This window comes from Cherax quadricarinatus, chromosome 11 (assembly GCF_038502225.1).
Source record: "Cherax quadricarinatus isolate ZL_2023a chromosome 11, ASM3850222v1, whole genome shotgun sequence".
Classification (NCBI taxonomy): domain Eukaryota; kingdom Metazoa; phylum Arthropoda; class Malacostraca; order Decapoda; family Parastacidae; genus Cherax; species Cherax quadricarinatus.
The window spans coordinates 35,001-55,247 of NC_091302.1; the positions used below are offsets into that span (position 1 = coordinate 35,001).

General features: G+C 38.7%; 1 protein-coding gene across 1 annotated transcript in view; it reads right to left on the minus strand.

Moving 5' to 3' along the window:
* Positions 1 to 19,840: 19,840 nt before the first annotated feature.
* The window catches only part of LOC128687679 (transmembrane protein 72), an 88,870-nt gene continuing 88,463 nt past the window's right edge, over positions 19,841 to 20,247 (minus strand). Inside the window, exon 7 of the mRNA XM_070084186.1 lies at positions 19,841 to 19,860. Within this exon, the coding sequence (XP_069940287.1) occupies positions 19,841 to 19,860 (20 nt within the window). The remainder of the gene's footprint in view (positions 19,861 to 20,247) is intronic.

Sequence of the window (20,247 nt, forward strand, 5' to 3'; positions counted from 1 at the left end):
CTTGTCATAAAACTCTAGTAGGTTTGTGACACAGGATTTTCCTTCACTGAAACCGTGCTGGTTGACAATTATACACTTGTTTCTTTCCAGGTGCTCCGCCACTCTCCTCCTGATGATCTTCTCCATGACCTTGCATACTATACACGTTAGTGATACAGGTCTGTAGTTTAGTGCCTCATGTCTGTCTCCCTTTTTAAAAATTGGGACTACATTTGCCATCTTCCATACCTCGTGGAGTTGCCCAGTTTCAAATGATGTGTTGAAGATCTTTGCTAATGGCACTCAAAATATCTCTGCTCTCTCTTTAAGGACCCACGGAGATATGTTGTCTGGTCCCACCGCCTTTGAGGTGTGAAGTTCGCATAGCAGCTTCTTCACTTCCTCCTTGGTTATATGTACCTCATCCAGCACTTGCTGGTGTACCCCACTGTTCTGATTTCCTGGAGTCCTACTGGTTAACATTGTAAATACTTCTTTAAATCTCGTGTTGAGCTCCTGACATACCTCTCGGTCGTTTCTTGTGAATTCCCCATCACCCTTCCTCAGTTTGATTACCTGGTACTTGACTGTTGTTTTCCTCCTGATGTGGCTGTACAGCAGCTTCGGGTCAGTCTTGACTTTCGATGCTATGTCATTTTCATATTGTCGCTGAGCCTCCTTTCTTATCTGTGCATATTCGTTTCTGGCTCTTCGGCTAATCTCTTTATTTTCCTGAGTTCTCTGTCTTCTGTACCTTTTCCATTCTCTAGTACACCTAGTTTTTGCCTCCCTACACCTTTGGGTGAACCAAGGACTCGTTCCGTTCTTCCCATTATTTCTGTTTCCCTTGGGAACAAACCTCTCCTTTGCCTCCTTGCATTTTGTTGCCACATAGTCCATCATTTCTTGTACTGGTTTTCCTGTCAGTTCCCTCTCCCACTGAATGTTTTGAAGGAAGTTCCTCATGCCTGAGTAGTTCCCCCTTTTGTAGTTTGGTTTTCCCACCCTATTCCTGCTACTCTCTCCACTTGGAGCTCAACTATGTAGTCGAAGCACAGAACCACATGATCACTAGCTCCCAGAGTCCTTTCATACAAGGTATCCTCGATGTCTGAACTACTCAAGGTGAATACAAGGTCCAGTCTTGCTGGTTCATCTTCTCCTCTCTCTCTGGTAGTGTCTCTAACATGTTGATGCATGAGGTTTTCCAGTACTACATCCATCATCTTGGCTCTCCATGTTTCGGGACCCCCATGGGGCTCCAGGTTTTCCCAGTCAATCTTCTTGTGATTGAAAACACCCATAACTAGTAACTTTGCTCCTCCCATGTGTGCTCTCCTGGCCACCTCGGCTAGTGTGTCGACCATGGCTCTGTTGTCCTCATCGTATTCTTCTCTTGGTCTCCTGCAGTTCTGTGGTGGGTTGTACATTACTGCAATTATCACCTTATGTCCCTCAGACTGGATTGTTCCTACTAAGTAGTCCCTTTCACCCGTGCCATCCATTCCTTCCATTTTCTCAAAACCCCACAGGTTTTTAATGAGCAGTGCAAATCCTCCTCCCCCTCTCCTCCCTCTGTCTATCCTGAGGATTTGATATCCGGGTGGAAAGATTGAATCTGTTATTATTCTGTTGAGTTTTGTTTCTGTGAGTGCTATTATGTCTGGGGATGTCTCCTTAATTGTTTCGTGCCACTCCTCATACTTATTTGTTATTCCATCTGCATTTGTATACCACACCTTCAACTTCTTTTCTAAGACTGTGGTCTGGGAGGTGTATTGGGGTTGGGGAAGTGGGAGACCTGATAAGGAACTATGGGTGGTTGCTGTGGGGGTGGAGTTTGTAATGTAGTGGGTGGGGGCATTGGATGTGGCATGGGTGTTTTGGTTTAGAGTGTTTGGCTGCACTGGGGTTGACCTGGTTGGGAGGCTTCTATAGGAAGCTGTGAGGGAGGTTGTATTTGACCTTCTTCCTGTGTCTGGGACCTCCTCTCTGTCTTCTTCATCCCCTCTCTTTCCTCCTTTCGCCTTTGTACCATCTCTCTCAGTTTCTGCCTTTCTTCTTGTGTTCTGTCGTGCTTTCTCCTGCAGTATCCTGTTCCGAGTCGATTCTGCCTTGAAGGTCACTTACACTGGCCGGGTTCTTTTTTTTACAAACCCCCCTATTCTCCGAAAATTTTCCAGCTGGGTCATGTCGTCTTCTCCTATTACTTTCATGATGCTTTCAATTGTGTGTGTGTGTGTGTGTGTGTGTGTGTGTGTGTGTGTGTGTGTGTGTGTGTGTGTGTGTGTGTGTGTGTGTGTGTGTGTGTGTGTGTGTGTGTGTGTGTGTGTGTGTGTGTGTGTGTGTGTGTGTGTGTGTGTGTGTGTGTGTGTGTGTGTGTGTGTGTGTGTGTGTGTGTGGGTGAGTGTGTGTGTGTGTGTGTGGGTGTACTCACCTAGTTGTACTCACCTAGTTGAGGTTGCAGGGGTCGAGTCCAAGCTCCTGGCCCCGCCTCTTCACTGTTCGCTACTAGGTCACTCTCCCTGAACCATGAGCTTTATCGTACCTCTGCTTAAAGCTATGTATGGATCCTGCCTCCACTACATCGCTTCCCAAACTATTCCACTTCCTGACTACTCTGTGGCTGAAGAAATACTTCCTAACATCCCTTTGATTCATCTGTGTCTTCAGCTTCTAACTGTGTCCCCGTGTTGCTGTGTCCAGTCTCTGGAACATCGTGTCTTTGTCCACCTTGCCAATTCCTCTCATTATTTTGTAAGTCGTTATCATGTCCCCCCTATCTCTCCTGTCCTCCAGTGTCGTCAGGTTGATTTCCCTTAACCTCTCCTCATAGGACATACCTCTTAACTCTGGGACTAGTCTTGTTGCAAACCTTTGCACTTCTCTAGTTTCTTTACATGCTTGGCTAGGTGTGGGTTCCAAACTGGTGCCGCATGCTCTAATATGGGCCTAACGTACACGGTGTACAGGGTCCTGAACGATTCCTTATTAAGATGTCGGAATGCTGTTCTGAGGTTTGCCAGGCGCCCATATGCTGCGGCAGTTATTTGGTTGATGTGCGCTTCAGGAGATGTGCCTGGTGTTATACTCACCCCAAGATCTTTTTCCTTGAGTGATGTTTGTAGTCTCTGGCCCCCTAGACTGTACACCGTCTGCGGTCTTCTTTGCCCTTCCCCAATCCTCATGACTTTGCACTTGGTGGGATTGAACTCCAGGAGCCAGTTGCTGGACCAGGTCTGCAGCCTGTCCGGATCCCTTTGTAGTTCTGCCTGGTCTTCGATCGAATGAACTCTTCTCATCAACTTCACGTCATCTGCAAACAGGGACACCTCGGAGTTTATTCCTTCCGTCATGTCGTTCACAAATACCAGAAACAGCACTGGTCCTAGGACTGACCCCTGTGGGACCCCGCTGGTCACAGGTGCCCACTCTGACACCGCGCCACGTACCATTACTCGCTGCTGTCTTCCTGACAAGTATTCCCTGATCCATTGCAGTGCTTTCCCTGTTATCCCTGCTTGGTCCTCCAGTTTTTGCACTAATCTCTTGTGTGGTACTGTGTCAAAAGCCTTCTTGCAGTCCAAGAAAATGCAATCCACCCACCCCTCTCTCTCTTGTCTTACTGCTGTCACCATGTCATAGAACTCCAGTAGGTTTGTGACACAGGATTTCCCATCTCTGAAACCATGTTGGCTGCTGGTGATGAGATCATTCCTTTCTAGATGTTCCACCATATTTCTCCTGACAATCTTTTCCATGATTTTGCATGCTATACATGTCAGTGACACTGGTCTGTAGTTTAATGCTTCATGTCTGTCTCCTTTTTTAAATATTGGGACCACATTTGCTGTCTTCCATGCCTCAGGCAATCTCCCTGTTTCGATAGATGTATTGAATATTGTTGTTAGGAGTACACATAGCGCCTCTGCTCCCTCTCTCAGGCCCCATTGCCTTTGAGGTATCTAGCTCACTCAGAAGCCTCTTCACTTCTTCCTCGGTTGTGTGTACTGTGTCCAGCACATGGTGGTGTACCCCACCTCTCCGTCTTTCTGGAGCCCCTTCTGTCTCCTCTGTGAACACTTCTTTGAATCTCTTGTTGAGTTCCTCACATACTTCACGGTCATTTCTTGTTGTCTCTCCTCCTTCCTTCCTTAGCCTGATTACCTGGTCCTTAACGGTTGTTTTCTTCCTGATGTGGCTGTATAACAGCTTCGGGTCAGATTTGGCTTTTGCTGCTATGTCGTTTTCATATTGACGTTGGGCCTCGCTTCTTATCTGTGCATATTCGTTTCTGGCTCTAGGACTGCTCTCCTTATTCTCCTGGGTCCTTTGCCTTCTATATTTCTTCCATTCCCAAGCACACTTGGTTTTTGCCTCGTTGCATCTTTGGGCGAACCATGGGCTCATCCTGGCTTTTTCATTATTCCGGTTACCCTTGGGTACAAACCTCTCCTCAGCCTCCTTGCACATTGTTGCTACATATTCCATCATCTCATTAACTGGCTTCCCTGCCAGTTCTCTGTCCCACTGAACCTCATTCAGGAAGTTCCTCATTCCTGTGTAGTCCCTTTTCTTGTAGTTTGGTTTCATTTGTCCTTGCCTTCCTGCTTCCCCCTCCACTTGTAGCTCTACTGTGTATTCGAAGCTCAAAACCACATGATCGCTGGCCCCAAGGGGTCTTTCATATGTGATGTCCTCAATATCTGCACTACTCAAGGTGAATACTAAGTCCAGTTTTGCTGGTTCATCCTCTCCTCTCTCTCTTGTAGTGTCCCTTACGTGTTGGTACATGAAGTTTTCCAGTACCACCTCCATCATCTTAGCCCTCCATGTATCTTGGCCCCCATGTGGCTCCAAGTTCTCCCATTCGATCTCCTTGTGGTTAAAGTCGCCCATGATCAGGAGCTTTGCCCTGCATGCATGAGCTCTTCTGGCCACTCTAGCCAGTGTGTCAACCATCGCTCTATTGCTCTCGTCATACTCTTGCCTTGGCCTCCTGCTGTTCTGTGGTGGGTTATACATCACTGCAATTATCACCTTGGGACCACCAGAGTGAAGCGTTCCCGCTATGGAATCACTTTCTTCTCCGCTGTCTCCTCTCTCCAGCTCATCAAAATTCCATTGGTGTTTGATCAGCAATGCCACTCCTCCACCCCCCCTGTTCCTTCTGTCTTTTCTCAGGATCTGGTATCCCGCTGGAAAGATGGCATCTGTTATCATACCTGTAAGCTTGGTTTCTGTGATCGCTATGATGTCTGGTGATGCCTCTTTGACTCTTTCGTGCCACTCCTCCCACTTGTTTGTTATTCCATCAGCGTTTGTGTACCATACCTTCAGTTTCCTTTCCAACACTGTGGTTTGGTGGGCCTGTGGGGGTGGGAGACCTGGTAGCATACTGTGGGATTCTATATTTGGGGGTTGGGTGGAAGCTGTGGGTATGGATTGTATTGTGTGTTGGGATGGTGTGATAGGTTGTGGGTTTCTGAGGATAGTTGTGTGTGTGCTTGCCCTTGCTGCTCTGTTCTGCTCTGACTGACCTCTGCTGGCTCCATCCTTGTCTCCTTTCCTATCTCCTTTCGCTTTTTTGTCCTCTCCCTCAGCTGCTTTCTCTCTGTAGATGAATGGTTCAGAGAACCGACATGTTGATAAATTAGACACATGTGCAACTCTTGGGTATCTTTATTGAGGAAACGTTTCGCCACACAGTGGCTTCATCAGTCCATACGTAGGAGAAACTTGAAGAACAGGAGGAGAATGACGTAATCAGTCCCTCAACCTTGAGTCGATGTGTTCAGTCCATCAATCTTGAATAGAATACGGCATATCAGCGGAGAAGCAGCTTATAAACCGTATGGCAGGAGAGGTGCAGCAGTCATAGGTCGTGTCACATTTGTTCAATGTGGAAGTAGGTCGTGCCCAAGAATTAGGCAATCGAAGAATTCCTAAGTATTAAGATCCCAAGAAGTTGCAGTGTCTGACAGATTTGTAGATGAATGGTTCAGTTAGTTAGTTTAATATGTTTATTATGCACCCCATACCCATCCTGTGGGCGGTAGTCAAAAGATTACAGAGGTACATAATGGGTCCAGGGACTGGGCCTCAAAGTTTTGATAGCTGAGCAAGTTACAGAGGTAATGAATTCACAATTTACAAAGGTAATGAACTCACAATTTACAAAGGTAATGAACTCCAGGTAGGTCTAGTCACAATCATGACAAGTTACAAAGGTATTTACAGATTACAGAGGTACACAATGGGTCCAGGGACCGGGCTCCAAAGTTTTGATGGCTGAACTAGGTACAAGGTAATGAACTCACAAGTTACAAAGGTAATGAACTCACAATTTACAAAGGTAATGAACTCCAGGTAGGTCTAGTCACAATCATGACAAGTTACAAAGGTATTTACAGATTACAGAGGTACACAATGGGTCCAGGGACCGGGCTCCAAAGTTTTGATGGCTGAACTAGGTACAAGGTAATGAACTCACAAGTTACAAAGGTAATGAACTCACAAGTTACAAAGGTAATGAATACTGTAAGAATGGTTACTTACGTTTATACATGGCTGCAATCATGAACAAATTTTAGAGTAATGAGCAATTCACACTTCCACACCCGGTCACAACTGTAGTGAGTTATTGGTGCAAATGTTGATTGCTGAGTCTCTCTCTCTCTCACACACACACACACACACACATACAAATTCATACACACACACACATAAACACACACACACACACACACACACACACACACACACACACACATACACAAACTCATACACACACACGCACACACACTCATACACACACACACACACTCATACACACACACACACTCATACTCACACACACACACACACACACACACACACACACACACACACACACACACACACACTCACACACTCATGGTTCAGAGAACCGACATGTTGATAAATTAGACACATGTGCAACTCTTGGGTATCTTTATTGAGGAAACGTTTCGCCACACAGTGGCTTCATCAGTCCATACGTAGGAGAAACTTCTCCTCCTGTTCTTCAAGTTTCTCCTACGTATGGACTGATGAAGCCACTGTGTGGCGAAACGTTTCCTCAATAAAGATACCCAAGAGTTGCACATGTCTGTCTCTGTCTAGGAACACCTTCTTGTACTCTTCCGAACTTTTCAACCGTGGTTTCTCTTGGAGGATCCTGTTCCGCACTGTTTCTGTCCTGAGAATCAGCTTGATTGGTCGGTTTCTCCCCTTCAAGTACCCCCCTATTCTCTGAAAATTTACAATCTCGTCCATGTCTTCTCCCCCTATTTCCGTGATGATTTTCTCAATCTCCTTTCTTTCTTCCTGCCGTCTTTCAGTGCGTCTTTCAGGTGTGTGTGTGTGTGTGTGTGTGTGTGTGTGTGTGTGTGTGTGTGTGTGTGTGTGTGTGTGTGTGTGTGTGTGTGTGTGTGTGTGTGTGTGTGTGTGTGTGGGTGTGTGTTTGTGTGTGTGTGTGTGGGTGTGTGTGTGTGTGTGTGTGTGTGTGTGTGTGTGTGTGTGTGTGTGTGTGTGTGTGTGTGTGTGTGTGGGTGTGTGGGTATGTGTGTGTGTGTGTGTTGGTGTGTGGGTGTGTGGGTGTGTGTGTGTGTGTGTGTGTGTGTGTGTGTGTGTGTGTGTGTGTGTGTGTGTGTGTGTGTGTGTGTGTGTGTGTGTGTGTGTGTGTGTGTGTGTGTGTGTGTGTGTGTGTGTGTGTGTTTGAGGGTGTGTGGGTGTGTGGGTGTGTGTGTGTGTGTGGGTGTGTGGGTGTGTGGGTGTGTGTGTGTGTGTGGGTGTGTGGGTGTGTGGGTGTGTGTACTCTCCTATTTATGGTTGCAGGGGTCGAGTCTTAGCTCCTGGCCCCGCCTCTTCACCGGTTGCTACTGGGCCCTCTCTCTCCCCGCTCCATGAGCTTTATCAAACCTCGTCTTAAAACTGTGTATGGTTCCTGCCTCCACTACGTCATTTTCTAGGCTATTCCACTGCCTTACAACTCTATGACTGAAGAAATACTTCCTACTATCTCTCTGACTCATTTGTGTCTTCAACTTCCAATTGTGGCCTCTTGTTTCTGTGTCCCCTCCCTGGAACATCCTGTCTTTGTCCACCTTGTCTATTCCACGCAGTATTTTATATGTCGTTATCATGTCTCCCCTGACCCTCCTGTCCTCCAGTGTCGTCAGGCCGATTTCCCTTAATCTTTCTTCATAGGACATTCCCCTTAGCTCTGGAACTAACCTTGTCGCAAACCTTTGTACTTTCTCTAGTTTCTTGACGTGCTTTATCAAGTGCGGGTTCCAAACAGGTGCTGCATACTCCAGTATGGGCCTGACATACACGGTGTACAGTGTCTTGAATGATTCCTTACTAAGGTATCGGAATGCTGTTCTCAGGTTTGCCAGGCGCCCATATGCTGCAGCAGTTATCTGATTGATGTGTGCTTCCGGAGACATGCTCGGTGTTATACTCACCCCAAGATCTTTCTCCTTGAGTGAGGTTTGCAGTCTTTGGCCACCTAGCCTATACTCTGTCTGTGGTCTTCTGTGCCCTTCCCCTATCTTCATGACTTTGCATTTGGCAGGATTAAATTCGAGAAGCCATTTGCTGGACCATGTGTCCAGTCTGTCCAGGTCTCTTTGAAGTCCTGCCTGGTCCTCATCAGATTTAATTCTCCTCATTAACTTCACATCATCTGCAAACAGGGACACTTCTGAGTCTAACCCTTCCGTCATGTCGTTCACATATACCAAAAATAGCACTGGTCCTAGGACCGACCCCTGTGGGACCCCGCTCGTCACAGGTGCCCACTGTGATACATCATTACGTACCATGACTCGTTGTTGCCTCCCTGTCAGGTATTCTCTGATCCATTGCAGTGCCCTTCCTGTTATATGCACCTGATGCTCTAGCTTCTGCACTAATCTCTTGTGAGGAACTGTGTCAAAGGCCTTCTTGCAGTCCAAGAAGATGCAATCAACCCACCCCTCTCTCTCGTGTCTTACTTCTGTTATTTTATCATAAAACTCCAGAAGGTTTGTGATGCAGGATTTGCCTTCCGTGAATCCGTGCTGGTTGGCATTTATACTCTTGTTCCGTTCCAGGTGCTCCACCACTCTCCTCCTGATAATCTTCTCCATAATTTTGCATACTATACACGTCAATGACACAGGTCTATAGTTTAGTGCGTCTTTTCTGTCTCCTTTTTTAAAAATGGTAACTACATTTGCCGTCTTCCATACCTCAGGCAGTTGCCCAGTTTCCAGGGACGTGTTGAAGATTGTGGTAAGTGGCACGCACAACATATCTGCTCCCTCTCTAAGGACCCACGGGGAGATGTTGTCCGGTCCCATTGCCTTTAAGGTATCGATGTCCCTTAGCAGTTTCTTCACCTCCTCCTCATCTGTATGTATGTCGTCCAACACTTGTTGGTGTATTCCTTGCTGGTGTCCCCATCTGGTCTGTCCCCCCAGAGTCCTTCCTGTCTCTACTGTAAATACTTCCTTAAATCTCGTGTTGAGCTCCTCACATACCTCTTGATCGTTTCTTGTGAGTTCTCCACCTTCTTTCCTCAGTGTGTGTGGGTGTGTGTGTGTGTGTGGGTGTGTGTGGGTGTGTGTGTGTGTGTCTCACACAAAAATTCTACCATAACCTACCTTAACATTAAGTCCAGGAGAAGTACATTACAACACAAGACACACTGAAGCCTCACACAGCCGTGACACACTGAAGCCTCACACAGCCGTAACACACTGAAGCCTCACACAGCCGTGACACACTGAAGCCTCACACAGCCGTGACACACTGAAGCCTCACACAGCCGTGACACGCTGAAGCCTCACACAGCCGTGACACACTGAAGCCTCACACAGCCGTGACACACTGAAGCCTCACACAGCCGTGACACACTGAAGCCTCACACAGCCGTGACACACTGAAGCCTCACACAGCCGTGACACACTGAAGCCTCACACAGCCGTGACACACTGAAGCCTCACACAGCCGTGACACACTGAAGCCTCACACAGCCGTGACACACAGAAGCCTCACACAGCCGTGACACACTGAAGCCTCACACAGCCGTGACACACAGAAGCCTCACACAGCCGTGACACACAGAAGCCTCACACAGCCGTGACACACTGAAGCCTCACACAGCCGACGCTCAGACCATGTCAAACAAACCACACAATACAAATAAACAAAATACAGAAGATGTTTCAACCTATCCTGACACGAGAAAGATCAGAAAGAGGCCTAAAAGAGGCTACATCAAGACAGGAGTGCTCGAAACGTAATGTAAGACTTCTCACCTCTATATTGCAAAATTGTTATTTACCAGTGAAAAGTAATTTTGTAAGCCTGTATATACACACTTATTTACATTAAACTGTTGCTGCTGATAAGCAGTACTGTCAACCACAGCTGCCTGCAGCAGTCACATCAATTTATAATCAATCAACGATACAATATAGCCTAATTTACTAACATTTTCCAGTCAGTGAATGATCAAGTCATTCACTGATCCCCTAAGACATTCAAGCAACGTTCGTGAAGGCAGTGAATGTGCCTCAGAGCTGCGTTCTTCAATGTTGAACGATGCTGAGCGGGAAAGCACAAAGATATATAAAACACTGGTAATATATATATATATATATATATATATATATATATATATATATATATATATATATATATATATATATATATATATATATATATATATATATATATATGCAATAAGATCACAGTAAACAGGTGATTTCAGAATATGTAAAACAACCACTGTGAAAGATAGAGAAATTCCAAGTGCTTTCGTGACTACTAACATTATCAAGGAACAATGAAAGTAATGCATCAAAGGAAGGCATATAAAGGGTCTAGCCCACACCTCATTATCACATCCCACAACAAAGCAACACCTGACGCGCGACTCATAAGAAAGGGGACACTGCAGCAGGCCCGTTGGCCCAACTAGACAGGTCCTTCTCACAACCCACCAACAAACTATTCTACCCAAGAATTAAGAATTTTAAAATTTATTATTTGTCCAATGTATTATTAAATTCTTCCCAAATTTTATCAATTATAAATAGATCTAATTTATATAAACCAAAGGAAATATTCATATTATTTTCAAAACTGCTTTTTATGAAACAAGATTCAATTATATTCCTGTCAACCGTGGACTTCCTTGATACTACTTTCTCAACGTTTAGAAAATCAATTGGATGGTTAAAATCTCTCACATGAATAAATAGAGCATTGGAATCTTGTCCAGTTCTAATGCTATATTTATGTTGTTTTAATCTAAGTTCGAGACTTTTACCAGTTTGACCGTAATAAACTTTATCGCAAATTTTACAAGGAATCTTATAGACACATCCATCAGCATTTTGGGGGGAATTCTTTATCAAAAGTTTTTTTACTGTATCAAGATTTTTAAATACAACTTTGATATTAAAATTCTCAAGAAGAGAAGGCATATAAACCAAGTTTTCATGGTAAGGGAGAACCAACATATTTTTAGTTGAATAAGGTTGGTTGTCCCTTTTTGGATTGTAAAAATATTTCTAGCAACTTTAAAAGATTTATCAATTACTTTTCTTGGGTATTTTAAATCATTAGCTATTTCATAAATTTGGGATATTTCCTCATCTATGAACTCTGGACTACAAATTCGAAAAGCTCTCAAAAACATTGATGAGAAAACAGACAGTTTAACTCTATCTTGATGTGAAGAATAATAGCGGACATAGGAACGAGATTCCAATGCTCTATTTATTCATGTGAGAGATTTTAACCATCCAATTAATTTTCAAAAAGTTGAGAAAGTAGTATCAAGCAAGTCCATGGTCGACAGGAATATAATTGAATCTTGTTTCATAAAACGCAGTTTTGACAATAATATGAATATTTCCTTTGGTTAATATAAATTAGATCCATTTATAATTAATAGAATTTGGGAAGAATTTAATAATACATTGGAAAAATAATAAATTTTAAAATTCTTAATTCTTGGGTAGAATAGTTTGTTTGTGGGTTGTGTGAAGGACCTGTCTAGTTGGGACAGTGGGCCTGCTGCAGTGTTCCCTTTCTTATGAGTCGCGCGTCAGGTGTTACTTTGTTGTGGGATGTGATAGTGAGGTGTGGGCTAGACCCTTTATATGCCTTCCTTTGATGCATTACTTTTATTGTTCCTTGATAATGTTAGTAGTCACGAAAGCGCTTGGAATTTCTCTATTGTTTCACAGTGGTTGTATATATATATATATATATATATATATATATATATATATATATATATATATATATATATATATATATATATATATATATATATATATATATATATATATATATATATATATATATATATATATATATATATATATATATATATATATATATATATATATATATATATATATATATATATATATATATATATATATATATATATATATATATATATATATATATATATATATATATATATATTTTTTTTTTTTTTTTCTGTCTCATAAACACGCTAGATAACAGTGATATCTTGCTACTCCTACTTACACTTTGGTCACACTTCACAGACACGCACATGCATATATATATAGGTTTTTCTCCTTTTTCTAAATAGCTCTTGTTCTTCTTTATTTCTTCTATTGTCCATGGGGAAGTGGAAAAGAATCTTTCCTCCGTAAGCCATGCGTGTCGTATGAGGCGACTAAAATGCCGTGAGCAATGGGCTAGTAACCCCTTCTCCTGTAGACATTTACTAAAAAAGAGAAGAAAAACTGTATAAAACTGGGATGCTTAAATGTGCGTGGATGTAGTGCAGATGACAAGAAACAGATGATTGCTGATGTTATGAATGAAAAGAAGCTGGATGTCCTGGCCCTAAGCGAAACAAAGCTGAAGGGGGTAGGGGAGTTTCGGTGGGGGGAAATAAATGGGATTAAATCTGGAGTATCTGAGGGAGTTAGAGCAAAGGAAGGGGTAGTAGTAATGTTGAATGATCAGTTATGGAAGGAGAAAAGAGAATATGAATGTGTAAATTCAAGAATTATGTGGATTAAAGTAAAGGTTGGATGCGAAAAGTGGGTCATAATAAGCTTGTATGCACCTGGAGAAGAGAGGAATGTAGAGGAGAGAGAGAGATTTTGGGAGATGTTAAGTGAATGTATAGGAGCCTTTGAACCAAGTGAGAGAGTAATTGTGGTAGGGGATCTGAATGCTAAAGTAGGAGAAACTTTTAGAGAGGGTGTGGTAGGTAAGTTTGGGGTGCCAGGTGTAAATGATAATGGGAGCCCTTTGATTGAACTTTGTATAGAAAGGGGTTTAGTTATAGGTAATACATATTTTAAGAAAAAGAGGATAAATAAGTATACACGATATGATGTAGGGCGAAATGACAGTAGTTTGTTGGATTATGTATTGGTAGATAAAAGACTGTTGAGTAGACTTCAGGATGTACATGTTTATAGAGGGGCCACAGATATATCAGATCACTTTCTAGTTGTAGCTACACTGAGAGTAAAAGGTAGATGGGATACAAGGAGAATAGAGACATCAGGGAAGAGAGAGGTGAAGGTTTATAAACTAAAAGAGGAGGCAGTTAGGGTAAGATATAAACAGCTATTGGAGGATAGATGGGCTAATGAGAGCATAGGAAATGGGGTCGAGGAGGTATGGGGTAGGTTTAAAAATGTAGTGTTAGAGTGTTCAGCAGAAGTTTGTGGTTACAGGAAAGTGGGTGCGGGAGGGAAGAGGAGCGATTGGTGGAATGATGATGTAAAGAAAGTAGTAAGGTAGAAAAAGTTAGCATATGAGAAGTTTTTACAAAGTAGAAGTGATGCAAGGAGAGAAGAGTATATGGAGAAAAAGAGAGAGGTTAAGAGAGTGGTGAAGCAATGTAAAAAGAGAGCAAATGAGAGAGTGGGTGAGATGTTATCAACAAATTTTGTTGAAAATAAGAAAAAGTTTTGGAGTGAGATTAACAAGTTAAGGAAGCCTAGAGAACAAATGGATTTGTCAGTTAAAAATAGGAGAGGAGAGTTATTAAATGGAGAGTTAGAGGTATTGGGAAGATGGAGGGAATATTTTGAGGAATTGTTAAATGTTGATGAAGATAGGGAAGCTGTGATTTCGTGTATAGGGTAAGGAGGAATAACATCTTGTAGGAGTGAGGAAGAGCCAGTTGTGAGTGTGGGGAAAGTTCGTGAGGCAGTAGGTAAAATGAAAGGGGGTAAGGCAGCCGGGATTGATGGGATAAAGATAGAAATGTTAAAAGCAGGTGGGTATATAGTTTTGGAGTGTTTGGTGCAATTATTTAATAAATGTATGGAAGAGGGTAAGGTACCTAGGGATTGGCAGAGAGCATGCATAGTTCCTTTGTATAAAGGCAAAGGGGATAAAAGAGAGTGCAAAAATTATAGGGGGATAAGTCTGCTGAGTATACCTGGTAAAGTGTATGGTAGAGTTATTATTGAAAGAATTAAGAGTAAGACGGAGAATAGGGGGGCCTCGTGCGAAAAAAATGTAGCTTTTTTGTTTACCGTCCGATTTCCTCCAGTTTTGGTGCGCAAGACAAAGTGTTTTCACTCTTTCTTGAAAATATTTATCAAAAATATACCTCAAACAACAACTGAGAAAAGACTGAAAAAGGACTGATTTGCTGAAAATGCCCTTGGGGGGCGATTTATTCCTATATGGGACGACGTAAGGTTGTTTGGACACTTGGTGCCGAGAGAACAATGCTTATACGAAGTTTCCTCAACGCCTTTCCTCTAAATAACTTATCTTTATTTCACAAAAAAATAAAGTTTGTTAGTTCCTGGAATGTTGCAAAAAAATCTGCCCTTTACTCCCACATAACTCCGAAAGTATTTGGAATATTTCCAAAAATAGCTTGTAGAAAAATAGAGAAATCATTATTCTACAATTTAAGTGAATATTATTCCATTTAATTAAGTAATAAAGGCAGAAATAGATACTTTAGGTGAATAAGTTACTTCCGAGATATTGGCCGGGAACGCCGGCCGGCCCACCATCTCAAAAAAAAAAAAAAAAAAAAAAATCGCATTTGTGGTCACAGAGGTGCCTGTGCTAACTTTCCTATGGTGTAGAAATATACCTAGTTGGATGAATCTTATGTGGCTAACTGGTCTAGTGGCTAACGCGACGGGCTGGAGTTTTGAGACTCTATGACCGCGGGTTCAATCCCGGCCGGGGGTATGGTCTACGGATAATCTCCGCCTACTGTTTTATGATGCCAAATAGTCAAATATTACATTAGAAAGAATAATTCAAGAAAAAGCGATAAAAAACAAGGGAAAAAATCCAAAATATATATGGGCTGTGAGCAGACGTGCTACCCATATCACCGTCATCTTACCTGATATAAATGACTATAATTTCTTGTAGAAACGTCGTAGAGCATTCATTCTGGTATCATTGTGTTGCCAAAGAGTTAAGCTATTTATCGGTATATATAACTCAATTTCCATAATTTTTCGATTTTTGGTTGAGCGCGCGCGGAAATTCAGGCCTAAAATTTTTTTTTTTTTATTTTTCGTTCGATTTCTTTCATTTTTTTTGTACGTAAAGAAGCACCTTTCAATAGTAATGTGACCAAGTTTCAATAAGATAGCTCAAAAAACAACTGAGAAAAAAATTATTTACTAATAATCATACATAATCATACATATTGCAAGGTACCGTCGAAGTGGGACTTGGAGAAGCTGTTTTGGCATTATCTACGCATAAAACAATGCTAAACTGTATTTCTAGTGGATTGCCGTTCTGTAATTTATCCTTTCTTCATTCTTAAAAAAATAAATTTTGTATGTTTTTTGACTTTCAGCCAAATATCTGACTTTTGCCCTCACATAAATCAAAAACAAATTATGATATCTCAAAAAGCGATCCACTAGCTTGTAAAACAATCTTTCCTTTATGTTCTCTGTGAATTTCATTACATTCCTGCTATTATTAACTTAGTTACTTGCTCATATATGTGAATAACTTACTTCCGAGATAATCCACGAAACAGCCGGACCACCTTTTTTTTTTTTTTTTCCGAGAAAATAACATTTTTCTCAGTCTTATACTGCATTACGAGTGTATATCATAGTTAACCATGTTCGTTTTCTCTAATATAAGGACCCTGGAGGTGAGAGAAAGAGAATGTAAGCCCCTCTCTGAGAATGGGAATCTATTATTCCCGATGGAGCGCTCTGGGAATATTCCATATATTATTCATTCTGGAGTATTTACCATACTTCTTTGTTATTTATATTGTTTATTATGTCATATTAGATCAATTGTGATAGATAAATAAGCCGTAGAAGCTATAATAGCGTTATATTGAGCCATATTCCCCGGCCACCCCCGAGACTGGAATTTTCCATGACGTCAGCAAAATGGTGTCGGGAGGTTCCTGGTTGGTTGGAACTCTACGTATAAGTCCCACCTACTGTATTATGATGCCAAATCGTCAATTATTATCTTAGAAAGAATAATACAGTAAATACACGAAAAAAAAACGGAAAAAAAAAAATAAATTGACGACAGGTGAGCACACCTGTCGCGGGTGGTGACGTAACCCTAGGTGTATTTAAATGACCATAATTCCTTGTAGGAATGTCGTAGAACAATGATTCTGGTACCATTGTGTTGCCAGAGAGTTAAGCTATTTTTCTATAAGATTAACTCAGTTTGTGAATTTTTTTCGGAAAAAATTTTTCGTTCGTGTTTTCCCGGAATTCCGCCTTAAAAGTTTGAAAACCTATGAATTTTAGTACCAAAATCAAGTTTGTCGAAAAAGCAATAAAAAAGCTCTAATCCATCGAAATTTGCATTAAATTATGATTTTAGCATATTTTTCTGAGTTTTTTAATATTTCAAATATTTTTAAAAATATATATGAAATGTATTGATTTCCATCGATATTTATTGGGATTTTTTTAATACTGACTAAATTGTATGTAAGTATTGAAAAATCATTAATAATCATATTTTTTGGGCATATTTGTGCGATTCAAGGCATTTTCAAACATTTCAATCAAAAGTTTCACTTCATTGAGTTCAAATATGTATTTTCAAAGAACTTCAGAAAAAATTTTGCTTTGTTTTCCCATAAAATTCAATTACAGCATTAATTATGATTTAAAAGTTTGAGAATCAATGGATTTTAGCTAAAAAATGAAGGTTGTGAAAAAAAGCATTCAAAATGCTCCAAATCGTTGAAATATTCTGTAAAATATGATTTTAGCACATTTCTCTTAGTTTTTTAACGTTTCTAGTATTTTTAATGAAATATTTTAAATTTTCCAAATTAACATGGATTTTTATCGATTTTTACTGGGATTTTTTAAAAATGTCTAATATATATATTGATGTTGAAAATCCATTAAAAATCATGTTTTTTGGATTATTTCGACGATTCAAGGCATTTTCAAGCATTTCATGAAAATCAATTTTTTTAGTTAAAATATGTTTTTTCAAATTATTTCACAAAAATTCTAAAGTTTTTATTACTTTTAGAATTAAATTAAATTGTAGCAGTAATTCTGCTTTAAAAGTGTGAAAATTTATTAATTTTTGCTGAAAAAATAAGTTTATAAGAAAAACCATACAAGATGCTCTAAATCTTCGAAATATGCAATAAAATATCATTTTAGCACCTGTTTCTGATTTTTTAAATGATTCAAGTATTTTTTAAAAATATATTAAACATTCAAAATAATTATTGATTTTTATCAAGTTTCAGTAGGATTTTTAAAAATATGCGAAATACTTATAAATATTGAAAAAATCATTAAAAATAATATATTTTAGCATATTTCGACGATTCAAGCAATTTGCTTGCTTTTAGCATAAAATGCAATTGCAGTATTAATTCTAATTGCAAATTGTTAGAATCTATGAATTTTAGCTGAAAAATTAAGTTTGTCAAAAAAATATTTAAAACACTCTAAATCGTCGATTTATGCAGTAAAATATGATTTTAGCACAGTTTTCTGAGATTTTAATGTTTCAAGTATTTTTTATAAAATATTTCAAATTTTTCAAATTAATATAATTTCTATAGATTTTTATAGGGAATTTTATAAAAATGTCTAAAACATATGTTAATGTTGAAAAATCATTAGAAATCATATTTTTCGGCATATTTCGACGATTCAAAGCATTTTGAAGAATTTCAGAAAAATTCTCATTTTTTCAGATAAAATATGTATTTTCAAGGCACTTCACAAAAATAGCATAATTTTTCTTACTTTTAACATAAAATTCAATTGCAGCAGTACTTCTTATGTAAAAGTGTGAAAATCAATGAATTTTAGCTACAAAATCAAGTTTGTCGAAAAAGCATTCAAAACACTCTGAATCATCGAAATATGCAGGAAAATATGATTTTAGCACATTTTTCTGATTTTTTTAATGTTTCAAGAATTTTTGAAAAAATGTATGAAATATTTATTACTAATATTAATTTCAATCGATTTTTATTGGGATGTTTTAAAAATGTCTAAAATATGTTGAAAAATCACTGAATAATCATGTTTTGTAGAATAAGATGGCGATTCAAGTCATTTTCAAGTATTTCAGGAAAAACATTATTTTCTGAGAAATAATAATTATTTTCAAAAAACTTGATAAAAATAGCATACTCTTGCTTACTTTAATTATCAAATTCAATTGCAGCAGTAACTCTGATTTTAGTACCAAAATCAAGTTTGTTGAAAAAGGAATAAAAACGCTTTAAACCATCGAAATTTGCATTAAATTATGATTTTAGCTTTTTTTCTGATTTTTTTAATATTTCAAATATTTTTATAAAAATGTATGAAATATATTGATTTCCATTGATATTTATTGGGATTTTTTAAAACTGACTAAATTGTATGTAAGTGTTTAAAAATCATTAATATTCATATTTTTTTTGGATATTTCTACGATTCACGGCATTTTCAAACATTTCAATCAAAAGTTTCGCTTGATTGAGTTAAAATATGTATTTTCAAACAACTTCAGAAAATATTTTGCTTTTTTTTCCCATAAAATTCAATTACAGCATTAATTATGATTTAAAAGTTTGAGAATCAATAGATTTTAGCTAAAAAATGAAGGTTGTGAAAAAAAGCATTCGAAACGCTCCAGATCGTTGAAATATGCAGTAAAATATGATTTTAGCACATTTCTCTGAGTTTTTAACGTTTCTAGTATTTTTAAAGAAATATTTCAAATTTTCCAAATTAACATGGATTTTTATCGATTTTTACTGGGATTTTTTAAAAATGTCTAATATATATATTAATGTTGAAAATCCATTAAAAATCATATTTTTTGGATTATTTCGACGATTCAAGGCATTTTCAAGCATTTCGTGAAAATCAATTTTTTTAGTTAAAATATGTTTTTTTCAAATTATTTCACAAAAATTCTAAAGTTTTTATTACTTTTAGAATTAAATTCAATTGCAGCAGTAATTCTGATTGAAAAGTGTGAAAATCTACTAATTTTTGCCGAAAAATTAAGTTTGTAAGAAAAAACCATACAAGATGCTCTAAATCTTCGAAATATGCAATAAAATATCATTTTAGCACCTGTTCCTGATTTTTTAAATGATTCAAGTATTTTTTAAAAATATATTAAACATTCAAAATAATTATTGATTTTTATCAAGCTTCAGTGGGATTTTTAAAAATATGCGAAATACTTATAAATATTGAAAAAATCATTAAAAATAATATATTTTAGCATATTTCGACGATTCAAGGCATTTTCAAGCATTTTGCTTCCTTTTAGCATAAAATGCAATTGCAGTATTAATTCTAATTGAAAATTGTTAGAATCTAAGAATTTTAGCTGAAAAATTAAGTTTGTCAAAAAAGTATTTATAACGCTCTATATCGTCGATTTATGCAGTACAATATGATTTTAGCACATTTTTCTGAGATTTTAATGTTTCAAGTATTTTTCATAAAATATTTCAAATTTTTCAAATTAATATTGATTTCTATCGATTTTTGTAGGGAATTTTAAAAAACGTCTAAAATATATGTTAATGTTGAAAAATCATTAAAAATCATATTTTTCGGCATATTTCGACGATTCAATGCATTTTGAAGAATTTCAGAAAAATTCTAATTTTTTCAAGTAAAATATGTATTATGAAGGCACTTCACAAAAATAGCATAAGTTTGCTTACTTTTAACACAAAATTCAATTGCAGCAGTAATTCTGATATAAAAG